Below are 14,473 nucleotides of genomic sequence, written 5' to 3' on the forward strand. Positions count from 1 at the left end.
TGGCATCAAATAAGGTTATTTAAATTTAAATAAGAAAACAAACGTAGTGGAAATAAAGAATTTGCAAAAATAAGAAAAAAACATCTCTAGATCCACACAGTCTCCTCAGATGTCCACCAGCTACTTTCTGGTTTATCAGCTAGAGATTTGAATTGCTTAGATCAGTTCACCTGTAACATTTTTTCACCCAGAACATACATTTTCCCTTCCCCATATAAGAAAATAAATTAAGAACTAAAGAATTCGGTCTTCACTTTTTTGCGCTGCAAAATGCCAGTCTCCTTTATCAGTTTAGATAAGAAAATGTGCACAGAAAGAGGATGAATAAGACTTATTCCAGATCTGTAATCCCGTCAAAGTATGTTTCTGGGCTCCTTATGTTTTGGTATTAGTGATTTCTACTGACCAGATCTCCTCAAATTCCTTTCATACTAACGTAGGGATAATTCATGTAGAAAAACTACTACTAATAGGATAACTGAAATTCTAGAAATACCCTGATATTCCTTCATGCATACCTTCATCACACCTTTTACTTGCCATTACAATATTTCTCCTCTTTCTGCACTCATTTCATTTTTGTAAATGAGAATATTTTAAGAGCTTGGATAAAGCAACACTTGCAGCTGCACATGAACTCATGACAGCTGGACTGAGTATTGTTGAGAGCAGGAAAAATCAAAACACGTCACTCAAGTTAAGTTTACTGCTACACAGAGAAACTCAAAAGCACCAGAAGAGGAAAAAAAGACCAGAAAGACATTTAATTAAACTTGAAAGCTGGTTCTGGATGTTCTCATAGACTTGTTCTGGCAAAACCAGTGTGGGTTTGTTTGTTTTCCTTTTTTTCCCCTCTAAAACAGAATGTAAATGTAAACAATGAAGAGCACTGTACATGTCAAGTTAATGACAAAAAGATGAGCAAAAGGAAAGGCTATACAGAACAAAGCAGAATGTCTCCTCTACACCTAGCTATTTTTTCATACGTAGCATCTCCCAGTATCTCAGAACTATTTACAGAAGACAAGAAAACAGAGGTCCAGGAAACTTTGGGAAACAGATCCACAGCCAGAGAAAAATCTATGATACTTATCACACCGGAGTTTATTCACTCTCTATATAGTTTTCTCTAGAATAGCCATAAACAAAAACATGGTGTCACCATTCTGTGACTGCGGCCATGGCAATTCTACTCCCAAGACTACTACAAGATAAAAATAATTAAAAAGGAATCTTGAAATCTTGAAGCATGTTTCAAAACTACTTCTATATCTACCATAGATCAAATTTGGCTACTAACCATCTCGTTTAGGAGCCCGCTCACTCTGACAGTTGGGAACAGGCAGAAAGAGAAAAGGAGGCAGCTGGTCAGCCCCATCTTGGAAAGCAGCCACAGCAGAGGATGCAAGCACATTGGCATGCTCAGATAGTGTGTTCAGCACATGCACGTTTACATAGCCAGACATTAGATACCTAATCAGCTCAATTTTTCTTTCATGGTCTGCAAAGCGAACAAAACACACAAAAAAAAAGGATGGTAGAGATGGCAGGTGAGGAAAAAAGAGGAGGAGGATATAAAAGGTGAAACAGGAGGAAAAAAAACCATAAAAGTTCAGCATGCATTGTTAAAATTAAGCAAAGAAAAACATAGATAATTTCAACAAGGCTGGCTCACTGAACAAGAATGTTACAGAGCAGAAAGATGGAGTGGTTAATGAATAAGCAAATTTCCAGTCAAGTGCTCAGTATGCACATGAAGAGTCATAGCCAGAACTCATGGAATATGGATAACACCTGAGGAAAAGAATTCTACCCTTTAATGAACCAAGAAGCACTTTACTGCAAGAGGTGGTTGAACACAAGGAAAGAAAGACAGCCCAAGAGGGTTCCAATGCCCTTTGCAATGTTCATCTCATTTCTCGGTGTCCTGAATGGCTTCAGAATACACTGTGACCTTTGTTTTCCATGGCAAACAAATGCAATGTACAGAATTAGAGACCTGTTCTCACCTGGCTTTGAGAGTGGCATAGGGGGAGGAAAGAATCTTCGGGAAGGTTGTGGAGGGCTACGGAGAAATGAAGAGAGTTATCTTTACAGAGGCAGCCAAGTAAAGACATATACAATCACATATATACACATATATACACACACTCCAGTACATGTCTCTTACAGTCCCATGAAGATAGGTAAATATCACCTGTCACCATAACAAGTGGACTAAGCAAACTTCTCTAATAGACTTTTTTCTATTCTAACTAAATTAATCCTAGCCATCAGTGAAATATATTTATCTACATTTTCCAACTGGACCGCCCCCCATCTTGCATTAAAAATTTCAGTGGGTAACAGGCATTTCCCAAAATATCTTCAGGAAAGAAAGCACGTCTCAGCTGACATTTCCTCTTAAAACCAAGACATACTTCCTCTTTGCAGCTGCTGCTTTCAGTAGGATGGGTAACCAGAACAAATAACACAAACAGCCTCTTCCCTTAAGCTGTTGAAGAAGAGGACTGGGGGTCTTTTCCCCAGTTCAAAGGCTCAGCAACTTTGTCACCAGTACTTCCCAAACATGTAACACATTCAGAGCCTTTTGTTTTCCCCTTAATCTTGTCTCTCATTTGTAATCCCACCTTCATGCCACAGAATACTGCATCTAGCAGAGTGTGAGGATTTATTTATCCAGAACTCACTGGGATCACCACTAAAGACTAGTGCACAATGTTCTACTACCACTGTTTACAGAGTGGATGCAGCTGTATTGACAAAGCAGCTTTCCATGTTTGAAATGGTAAAACAATCCCATCAGTCATTAACAAAACACACTATACTGGGTAAAAATAGACCTCTGCCAGCACTCCTACACCACTCAGAAAGCCCACTCGTAAGAGTGTGACTGGATGATTTCAAGAGCATGAAAAAGAGGTGCCTGAACTGCAGAGCTAACCTGAGTGTGATCACAGACAGCCTTTATGCCAGAACAGTGTGCAATACCTATTAAGATCCTGTCCTTGAAGATGGAGAGGGTGCTGCTGATAGTGTCCAAAGACTTCAAATACGATAGGCTTCGTTTTGATGTACTCCACAAATGATTCTGTCACTTCCACAGCAATCTATTAGGCAAGTAAAAAAAAAAAAAAAAAAAAAAAAGAAATGAAACAAGCAAGAACAAAGTCTTGAAAGTGCCAATCGTAAATTTTAGGAGCCTACATTTTTCCTACTGTTTAGAGCAACTCGCAGTAAAAGCGATTGTATTCCATTTTGGTTTAAGCACTAATTCTACTCTCTATTAAAGGAAAAAAATAAATGTATTAAATCGAGTCTCTCAAGTGGCAGAAGAGGGAGCTACACATAACAAAAGGATTCCACAGTTCATAATGACAGATTTACGCAGTTTGTTTGATATCATAAGCACTGCTATTCACATATATTTTATTTCCTGAACTCTAGACTAGTTTCATTGAACACCCTACAATGGGAACAGAGAATTCAAAGGCAGGAAATAGATGTGAAACAGAAGAGTTAAATCTTCCACATAGAATCATCCTGTATTTTGTTCTCCATGGGGGATTACATCATTCATCTGATCACTCCTCCTATTGTCTATTCTTAGCAATTCCCCTTGCTCCCCTTTCCTACACATCTCTCATGTGGTTAACAGGAAGGATACACACAACTTCCCAGTGCTAAAACAATCACTTACTATTCAGCTGAAGTTTTACTTACATTTTGAACGTGGTAAAACCCAAGGGGAGTCCCACGACCATTGTTTTTGAGAGGTTCAGTTGAGAAAGCTTCATCGTGCCGATGTAAAAAGCTTTTTAAAAGAGACAAACAACAGTTTAGCAAAGAGTGTTGTGCTGTGAACCCAATATCAAAAGTAAATCTATACATTTATTTGGCCAGAGGTTTACAGGGAGTTGCATGATGGCCTAAAGCTAGGCCTTTGGAACCAAAATTCCCATTTTGGCTTTATGACACCCAATTTTCATTCTCTTTCCTAAGAAACTAAGCCAAACAACACTTCACTTGAGAGCTACTGATACTGAACTTTATTCCTCAACACCATGCTGACACAGAGCAGGTACTGTTCGTAACAGGAGTTCTGATAACTGACAGTGTGGTACAGCAGAGAAACGCATGCTATCATTGATTTGAAAAGCTCTCAATCTGACCCTCCACTAGCCACTATTATTTGCACCCTCTATTAAACCATACAATGCCTAATGCAAACAAATAGGAGCAAATTCTTACTTGAACTGGCAGAAAATATCTGCATATTCGGGAAGGATGCCGCTGGCTTGTAGCACTGTCACACGGAAGGTAAACACGCTACCCAGTTTCAAGTGATTACCAATTTCTTCAGTGAATCCTTCCATGGTCATCTTTCCATCCAGTAAAGTGGCTGACTTCAGGTCTTAAAGAGAAATAGACCACATTAGGTCAGATTTTTGTTTTTTAAAATATTCCTCAGGCAACCATTTAGTCCCATCACACATTCTTAGAGCTGAAATTATTTTTTGATTATAAAACAAGCTCCAAGTACTTGGAAACAATTTTTCTGCATAGATCTTCAAATACAGAATTCCAACATTTACCATCAGCAATGAATTCTTAACAACCTCTCCATATCACATTCTTGAAGGATACTCCAAACCTCTTTTTATCACAGATTGAAAGTGTCCTAGATTTCCCTTAAATTCTCCAAAATTACTACATATTGCTTGCTTACCTAGCTCATTAATTCTGTTGATCTCCTCTGGAGGAGTGATAACTTCTGAATTCTGTCCCTGCCCTTCCACAATTCTTAATTCTTCCAATGACAGTCCAGATCGAGTCATCGCAACCGAAGAAAAATCACTCTGAAAAGCGAGGTGAAGTTGCATTTAACAAACCCTTGCAGTTTCTTGCTTTCCCATGCCCTTCTTCCCCTATATTACTTACTCTCTTAGAAGCCCAACTACTGTGTTCAAAGAAACCTGATGAAATTTTAAGACTTCTTACCTTATCAAAATATTCATTGTCAAATGAAATTTTAGCTGTGCCAGACTGTCGAATACCAGATCCATAATCGGGAGCTTCTTCATCAGCTAAGAAAACATTAAAAAAAAAAAAAAAAAAAAAAAAAAGACCAGTCAACTGATTTGACTTAGTGCTGGAAAAAATCATGGCAGAATTCCACCCAGCATGTACTCTTGGGTGTGAGAAACCAAGACAAGCCATGAAGTTTCATCATGAATATATTTAACTTTATAGAGAGTTTTGAATGCAAAACAACTTCAATACTCATTTTATTTATTTACTTCTGAATGTTACACTTGAAACAAATTAACTTAGATAATACAATGGCCCTCATGGAAATGTATGCTTACATTGATTTAAATTACCACCTAAAATTCCCTGGTCATAAAGAAAGCAGTCACACTAGCCAAGTTCCTCAGGTACGTGACGCAAGTTTGAAAGGTGGTTTTGTGCGTACAATCTGCCTGTTTTAACCTCTACCCCTTTGTGGAGAGTACCAGAAAGAAGGCCTAGTGAAATACCACCTATATTTTTCCAAAGTAAATGCATGCTTCTAGCATTTAGAATGCCTTCCGAAACTTCACTTTGGTTCAAAATAAAGCTGTGGGACTTTTTCAAGAGACGTCCCCAGTTTAATTTCTAATACCCGCAGTGTACTCCTTATTATCATCCATTTGGATGACAACACCAAGGAAACCAAACTAAACTAGAAATAAGACTGTTGTACACATTAAAATATTTATTTCACTTGCTGTTTTAGTCCCTGCCAGACTGATTCTTACACGTCTCCAGAGTCTGAGATTTGATTATATGTTCCCATGGAGAGTGAAACTTCCAGGGTTACCATACTTAAATGAAGAATGTTGGCAGATTGCCATTGCTGAAAAGGACAAACTACAGGAAGTGTCTGTGGTCTCACCAGCACTGATGAAACACTAACTACCAAGAGTAAAAGTCAGCTACCTGACTTCATATTGGAACAGAATTGAAGTTAGCAGTTGACTAGCAGACAGATTTAGGCTCTGTCATGAATACAAGGCAGTTCCAAACTGGATGAAGCAGTTACCATTCTCATACATCTACCCTGCTCTTCTGGAAGTTGATAGCTCTTGGTGATAAGATGTTAAAGCAGCTTCTAAGTCTCCATGCATTTTAGTGGGGCAATGAAGTGGAAAATTGCTGATTTCTGTTTATTCTATGCCCAAAACTGGACAGTTTCTGGACTGAAAACAGGAACATCTCCACGTGCTATTCAGTCAGAGTATGACAGAGCACCCTTGTGCTCATCACTTCAATGAGTGGTTTGAGAAGAACAAGCAGCTGGTACATTTTCCATTCTGCAAGTCACCACAGCTATCAGGCTTGCATATACCCTTGTGCACTGTTCGTACTGTGCACCAGAAAGAGAACCTCTGCTTTATTTTTTGCTGATTTAAAAAGCAGCATTGCATTAGTCACCAGGTATAAGTTAAGTGGTTCCCACCGTCATTCAAAGGTTCTGGTCAGCATCATTATTTCAATATTTATCCACACTCAGTCCACATGATCACACCAATGAAAAATTTCAAGAACAACTTAATAATAAAGAACAAGTGTTCATTGAAACACTGAAACTGTTGAGGTTTGAGTATAACACAATAGTTTCTGTTTGTTTGTATGTTTTTTTAAAGCTGCAGCTATACAAAGCGTACTGAAGAGCTGCAATGCAAAGCTGAGCACCTCACCTGCTATAGCTTGCACTGCTACTCGCAGAAATCCTCGCACTTCTCCCTTCTCGCTAACAACAGCTACTCGGTGAATAAGAGGCACTGGGTACAGCAGATTGCTCAGGTATACAAATGCTCTGGTAATAGGAAGGAAAGAAAACACAAACAGCATTAGGCTATCATCTGCAGAACCAGACTGCAGCATTTGGCTGGCTAATGGGACATTCAAATCTTCAGACAGTCTACTTCACTCCATCTGCTAGACCTGCACTGTGGTCTTGTATTCACATTGCCCATGTGGGGCTCTTCACCAGTGTCAAAGCTAAGTGAAGCCACGAAATGCTCTAAATCATGGTAAACTGGAGACACAGGGCTTGTATTAGTGAGTTATAAAACAGATGAAGGAGACAATTTAAGGTGATGGCTTTATAAAAGGTAATTTTAGATCTACTACAGTTGTAAACAGAGCTGTTAACAAGATGGTAGTCTATTAAGGAACTACTGAATATAAAGAATTATTTCATAAAGAATTATTTCAGTTTTCTACCCTGTAAGCACGGTTTAAAATGATAAAAGGGAATTGATATACTGTGTTTGCACAGCCTCAAGTATTTTATCGAACATATAAAAACACTCTACAAAACAGCTATTCGACTGTTCTCTCTTCCACATTTGATAACTCTGCACACAGAGGAATCAGAAATCCCCAATGAATCACAGATCATCTAGGTTTCTTGGAAGATTCACTGAGTGTACAGATAGTGGAAGTCAGTCCCCACAAATAAATACCTTTAGTATTACATTTACTTCTCTAAAAAAGGAACAAAAAAAGACCACAAAAGTACTCTTGAACAGCCATTTAGAAATTACAGTTTACAATAATGAAAAACAGCATTTAGGGCCAGCACTGGATGATCCTGCTGAACGTTAATTTTTAAAATTATGTATAATTACAAGCAGGGTCTATTTTGGAACAGTTAACAAGCTTTATTGCATATATTTTAATTATAAGCTAGACTAACAGTGTTAAATTATTTTAGGTTTCTGCAATGAATTGCAGTTTTTAAAATGCTACACTTCAGTATGATTATAGCTTCAGGAAAACCTGAAATGTTGAGAAGTCTAATGAGTCTGGTAAAAGATGGTTCTTAACAAGGGGAAGAAAGGAAGCCTTCATTTAAGGGAGCTGTTTCAGAGTCCAGAAGAACGCTGAGATGGACAGAATTTTAACCAATAGTTTTACCAGTCATTAAAGTAAAACTAATTATATAGGAAATTATTAGGAATGTATGCATATTAAATTACACTGAAACATTGGTAATTTATTTAACTGGATTTGCTTCTTGCAGTCCTTTTTATTATTAAGTGTAATTAATTCCTCAGATTTATAAGTTTTCTTGTTTAATATTCACAAGGAAAGTCCTGCCTGACAAAACAGGACTGAGAGTTCCAAATGCTCACTGCCTGTCTGGTGCCATCAGCTGCAGAATTTGTTCCACAAACACAATTCTCCAAACTCAATTCCTTGTGACATATAGCTAAGAAGCAAAGTTATAAAAGATTAAGTGTTCCTCCATGAGTTCACATGCCCATTCCCAGGATGAATTGTTTTGAACTGATAAAGAAGTCAAACAGGTGTCAATTATGAACCAAAGAGACAAAAATAATGCTACTAAAAAACAAAGTGGTGACAAAATGCAATAGAAAAGAGAACGATTAATGAAGCTATAAAAGTAACAGGGAAAAAAAAAAGCATACAATGACAAAAAAACAAATACAACTTAACATTTGACTAAGATTAGGACCTAATTCCTTTTCAGTCTGCTCCAAAGTGGGGTAAACACTGACAAAGCAGGGGAAGGCAGAAGGTAAATTTAAAGTAACAACATAGGAAGTTTGGTGGTGCTTTTTTTTCTCCTCTAAGGAAATATTTTCAGCTTTGAAATTTCAGGTAGTGTTCATTTTGGGAAAGAATTGTCCCACCATGCAAAATAAAACAGCCTCCCACAGTACCAGCCTGGAATTGTTCACTTGGACTATGCTCATTAGGAAAAACACATGGACTTTGGAAATCACATTGCAAGCTAGGGAAAAATGTTCATTGTCCCTACAGAAAGCCTTTTGTATAATATGTATACAAGTAAGAGACAGTTTAACTAATTAATAGAAGAAGTTGGTACAGCCTTCCTACTCCAAAGCCAAATGGCTAGAAAGTAAAAATATTAACTGCATGCAAATGTATTTTATATGTATGGCTAAAGTTCTGAAGCTGCTGTCCAACACACGACAGCCAAAGCATTCAGCTTTATTAGCCACTGCAATTTTGTTGCTTCAACAAAAATCACAATCCCAAAGAAAAAACTATTTCTTAACATCTTTCCATCCAGTCACCCAGCTCACTGCAATTATTTTGACTTGGAGAAAGAAAAGCACATAATGCAAAAAGTGTTACATTTCCCATTTGGCAAAAATAAAGTTGAATATCTTGTGTGGAATCATGAGCCATAGCACATTTGCTGTACAGAGGTAAAGAGCTGTTTTACGGTGTAATACTGCCTTCCTCTGCCATTCCATCTGCTTCATTACAAGACAGTGTTAAATTAGGAGGGGATGAAGTATTAAGCTTCTCCTTCTCCTCTTCCCCACATCTGGGAGGACTCCTTCTCCCCGAACACACCCTATGCAAGTGTCCCCCTGCACCTTAGCCCAGCAGACTGAAAGGGGGGAGCTGTATTAGCAGAAAGATTGGTGAGGTAAAATGGCATACTGACAACAAAAACTAGAAATGAAATTTAACAAACACAAATACTTGGAAAAAATCAAAAGAAAACCAACAGAAGTCACTCAAAATGACAACACGTTTTTAAATGAACACAACAATAAAATGTCCCATAATCCTCTCCCACCTCCCTTAAAAACATCACTGTTTAATAAGTCACGCTGTTAAAAAGAATCAGCTTTAAAAGACATCCCAGCATGCCAGAAGAGATAGCTAAAGGGACCAGCTCTTTTTTCCCTTTCTTCTTTCTTTAAGTATAGCACAAATAAAAGGCCAGCACAGCACAGGAAAAAAAATTACAATACTGTGGTGCTCAAGGAATTGGGTAACTGAATGATCAGTCTCTTATCCTCATTCTCTCCTGCACGACCTGGGCTCACTATTGCTGATAAAAGGAAAATAAAAACGATCTCCTTTTTTTCCACACATTCCACAACATGTAAAACAGTGCACAGTTACTTAAAAGCACACAATGTTGATTTTGTTATGGATTGAACACTATCTTCTGCTCAAGACACTATGTAGATTGACATGTCCTCTGATACTCTAAGATGCGTTGTTCAAAAGTAGAATTCTCATCCTGTAGGACTCTGAAGAATCAAAATAGTTTCTGCTAAGTGGTGTTAAACAGCTTTGTGCTGACAGAAGCAGCGTGCTAGGAAAACACGTGGAATTCAACCAACAAATGGGGAAAAAGTCACTCAGCTCTCTTCAGAAATATGAACTAAGTTTCACTCCTCAAGACAGCTTACAACCCAAGCAGAGCTCTTTAATACGTGCAGCTCACACAGGTCAGGACAGTTTCCTGAGCTGCTGCAGCTTCACACGTCTGCCTAAAGAGACAGAGCTCAAAATGCTCTTTAATACATGGAAAGGGGAAGCAGGCTGTGTAATTGCCAGGAAGCACAATGGTTCTTACTGGACACTGCATTTGCTCAGCTTGCGTTGTGCTTCCTGAAGAGTCTATGAAATGAAGATGAATAGTTCAACTTTCTCCCAAGCACTGAGTGCCCTGCTCTGAAGGAACATGCACAACAGACAAATGCCCAGGGTGCCAGCACTGTCACAAGAAAGCAGCCTGGTCTTTGCCATTTTCACTAGCTCACAACCATCACCAAGCCAGATAAAATGGCTTCCCCAGAATAACTCTTGGCCTGAAAGAATTAAATTTTGTTAAAAACATTATCAGACACTGCACATAAAGGCATAAAGTCGCAGAGATAAAAGAGGACTATTGTAGTTTCTTACATTTTTAGTAACTGCAGTTTGTTTTGAAAACAAGGTAAAGGAAGTTCCCAGCTTAAATCACAAATGGTACCACTGAATTCATCTAAAAGCTTGGTTTTTTTTGTTGATGTTCCTTTCAGAAGAACAAACTCAGGCCCCCATTTTTACAAATAGCAGTTAGGGGATCCTGTTGTTTCTCCTTCATAATGCAAGTGAGTTTCCAGCACTTGAGGAAACCGCACTTTCCTGACCAGGATGTCCTCCCTGCTTTCAGTCGTGGTAAAGGATAAAGTTAAGCTCTGGTTAACTTGGTCCAGAAATTCAAGCACAGTGCATGAGGAATGCACTAACAAGCATAAATGGCCAATGATTTTTAATGATGACAAACTTTCGCTACACAATACAATGCTACTCAGAGTCATACATGTCTTCCCACGCAGCAGACGTTAGTGGAGGTTTCCAAAAATGGATTTACTGGAGTGGATTTAAAGATCTTCTACCATATCCTGAGATTCTCTTCTACAGAAGAAAATTAGATACTACAACACTATCTTTGTGAGCTTGCAATGGCTAAGTTGAGTGCTGCTATAAAGCTTAAATACTGTACACAAACAAAATCACAGGCATTCTATATTGTGACAGACTTCTATAACTAGAAGTGGATTTAATCACACTGTCACATCTAAGATTATTTCCTCGATTATTACTTAGGCCTTCCTGGCCTCTGATAATGGGATTTTAAACCTTAGTGTTAAACTATATTCATTCTCTTGTAATGCCAATTTATGTATATGGCTATTTTGGCTGGCTTAATAGACGTTCAGTGCAACACAAAGCTAAGACACTGCAGCCTACCGCAAGAGCTGGTCCCTTTTGGCCATTCTCACAGTAACCTCACCAACCTTCCCACTAAAATGAACCAAGGGGATCGGTCGTAAAACGGGTCGTGCCCATCATTGAAGAGGTCTGATCCCTCCTCAGTTCCAGCGTCGGAGCCGGTATCATCCACAAAGGCCTCATCATCAAAGTCCTCCATCTCATCCTGCTGTTCATCAGCCAGTTCGGTGATGTCAGAGTCAGCCGTGGAGAAAGTGGGGGAGGGCGTGCGATCAGCAAGACGCTCATTCACGCAGCCATGGAAAATGGGGGAGCTAGATATCAGTTAACGGAACACCAATTAACACAGGGAGGGGAAAGAAAAATGCTTCATTTAACAGCCCTCTGTTGCCATCAGCACAGAGCCAACCTGAACAACAAGCAAAGCCTTCAAACCGTCTCAACTGGAATGAAACATAAGGAAAGGGATCACTAACAGTCAGGAAAAAGGGCATCGTCGAACTGAGTGAAAGCAACAAAAAATAAATACAAACATGGGTGAACACACATTGACAGCACATCCATTTAACAGAGCTACAATTCTTATTTCCAACATGTAACATTTCTGTAATTAAAAATACCATAAAGATGCAGCCAACATTAGGAAATATTAAAGAACCCCATTAGATATTCTGTATTTCTGAAGAAAATAACCAAATTATTTGAACAACAGATGTAAATAAGGTGCTGGACTGCTTTTCCCATCAGTTTCCAGTGTCCTTCATATTCTCTGTGCTCTCCTCCAATGGCGTGAGATAGAACTTTAACTAGACACCCTTTTTAAAGGATTTACTTAGAATGTGTATGGTCAAATCTGATTCTACAAAGTTACACCACGACAGGCAACGTTATAACAAACAGTTTCTGCTCTTCACTATACTTTAAGTCTATCAGAAAACCCTGCAAGACAACACACACAACTGACACTAAGTGGCTACACAGTTTATAACCACATTCCAAGACAAAACCCATCCAGAAACTGATGAGAGCTCTCAGCATATCAGGAGCTGAGGTTATCGCCACATACCTTCCAACCAGCTTGAACCAATGAAAGCGATCATAAAAGGGGTCACTGCCTGTCATTGTGCTTTCACTTTCATCCTGCGTACTAGATGCCATTTCCCCAGCTCTGTCATACATCTCCCGCATCAGGTCCAACCTCTGCCTGCACAAAAGAAAGCAGGATTCAAAAATTAAAACAGAGTAAGGAAGAAAAAACAGACAAAAAAGCAGACACCACGAAGTTGGGTGAACTAAACTCACCTATACCAAATTACACATAGAATAGGGAGAATAAAGAACAAAGTGAGTACCCCTTTTCTGCAGTACAAATCCCCTGCATGGAAGGGATTGGGAGAAAATATCTGTAGGCTAAGCCCACAAATCACAAGGCAAAATCACTTCAGAAAACTACATATATCTTGGATTTCATTTAAACTTCTAATTATGCTCTTTTGACATCTAATTTCGGCATCTTTTTATGTAAAACATCGCAGAGTAATTTAAGGCAGTGCTTGCAGAAAGCTGGTATTTATAACACTGTACTATCTAGAAAGGTGGCATTCAGGAGGACACATAAAACCAAATATAACAGAGTGAGCAGCAAGGGATGAAATTTTTCAGTGAAACTCCTTGGATATAAAGAACTCTGTTCTCCAGTAATGTTTCCATACTTGAGTTTTTCTAAGGACCAATAATGTGTTGCTCCATTCTTTAGATCCTGGACTTCCACAGCTACCACTGTGCGGGGAAAAGGCCTGTTGTCCCGGGTCTTCTCCACCTCTGTGGGCAAAAGCTCTGGTGGCAGTGGTGAGTAAAGGGTGTCTGTCAGCAGGACAAACTGAAATTGCACCTGAATCAAAAAGAAAACAAAGTTCAGAGCAATCAGATAACAGTATTACATGGGGGATAGAGATATAACCTAAGGCAGATATGAAGAAAGTTTGACTTTCACCTCTGTGAATAGGCTTTTGCTAAGTCACATGATTTTGTTTGTCTAAAGTGGCACAAAACATTTTTCAGCTGAATACACATAATCTGCTCTTATCACAACTAGCAGAGGTCCAGAAAACTATAGACTTAGCACACCCTGCAGCACCCACTTGTCTTAGACAAGTGACCAAATGAAGTTAAAAGCAACAAGGAAAAGAGAGGCCCCAGGGGGAAATGGGCATGCACATGTGTTTATAATATGGACAGGAACAGCATAAGGGAAATGAAGAGGAGAATATATCAAACAGATTTGAATGGAATATTCATTCAACCAGAAGACTGAATCACAGAGATCCATGATTTTCTGAACCCTTTAAAACCCAAACTAATAACTAAAATACATTTAGCTTTAAGGATAAGTGACTCTGAGCATTTAAAGCAGGATTACACAGTCAATCAGAAATTTCAAAAAGATACTCTGTATGCTCCTAACCTTTTTCTTTAACTCTACGCTGATAGCATTGGCTTCTTTCAGATACACTGCATTTCCCCAGAGTAGGTCCCTCAGCGAAGTGAACTGGTGAAATTTCCATTTCCTGAAAGCCCACTGTGCGAGTTCATACTCATGTCGTGTCCAGGGCACTAGAAGAACAAAGAAAAAAAATAAAAACACTGATAAAATCACTGTGGCTTCTTCTCTAAGCCATCACATGAAATAACTTATTATCGCTGATATTGTCATCAAGTTCTCAACACCTCTTCTGCAGAATTAAAACCAGAAAACAAAAATCTGCATTTTTATTATTCAGTGACAAAAAATAGATTCAATTTTTCTTACCACTGGTATTGGATATATAATGCTAAGTAAGAGAATGTGGAACATAGGAAGTAAAACAAATCCCAATCCTATTAGTCCAAATTAACCATTATTAAA

General features: G+C 38.6%; 1 protein-coding gene across 6 annotated transcripts in view; it reads right to left on the reverse strand.

The window, feature by feature from the left end:
• KIF1B (kinesin family member 1B) overlaps window positions 1–14,473 on the reverse strand; it is a 94,702-nt gene that overhangs the window by 19,150 nt on the left and 61,079 nt on the right. For 5 of the 6 annotated variants that reach the window (XM_084300306.1, XM_084300309.1, XM_084300308.1 and 2 more), the window contains 11 exons: window positions 14,033–14,181; window positions 13,281–13,459; window positions 12,635–12,772; window positions 11,634–11,882; window positions 6,744–6,862; window positions 5,002–5,087; window positions 4,730–4,859; window positions 4,252–4,414; window positions 3,724–3,814; window positions 2,992–3,110; window positions 2,010–2,065 (listed from right to left, as the gene is read on the reverse strand). In XM_084300306.1, the coding sequence (XP_084156432.1) occupies window positions 2,010–2,065; window positions 2,992–3,110; window positions 3,724–3,814; window positions 4,252–4,414; window positions 4,730–4,859; window positions 5,002–5,087; window positions 6,744–6,862; window positions 11,634–11,882; window positions 12,635–12,772; window positions 13,281–13,459; window positions 14,033–14,181 (1,479 nt within the window). The remainder of the gene's footprint in view (window positions 1–2,009; window positions 2,066–2,991; window positions 3,111–3,723; window positions 3,815–4,251; window positions 4,415–4,729; window positions 4,860–5,001; window positions 5,088–6,743; window positions 6,863–11,633; window positions 11,883–12,634; window positions 12,773–13,280; window positions 13,460–14,032; window positions 14,182–14,473) is intronic. The other variant, XM_084300310.1, reaches the window with a different exon arrangement.

Source organism: Netta rufina (assembly GCF_964035555.1).
Source record: "Netta rufina genome assembly, chromosome: 22".
NCBI classification, from domain to species: domain Eukaryota; kingdom Metazoa; phylum Chordata; class Aves; order Anseriformes; family Anatidae; genus Netta; species Netta rufina.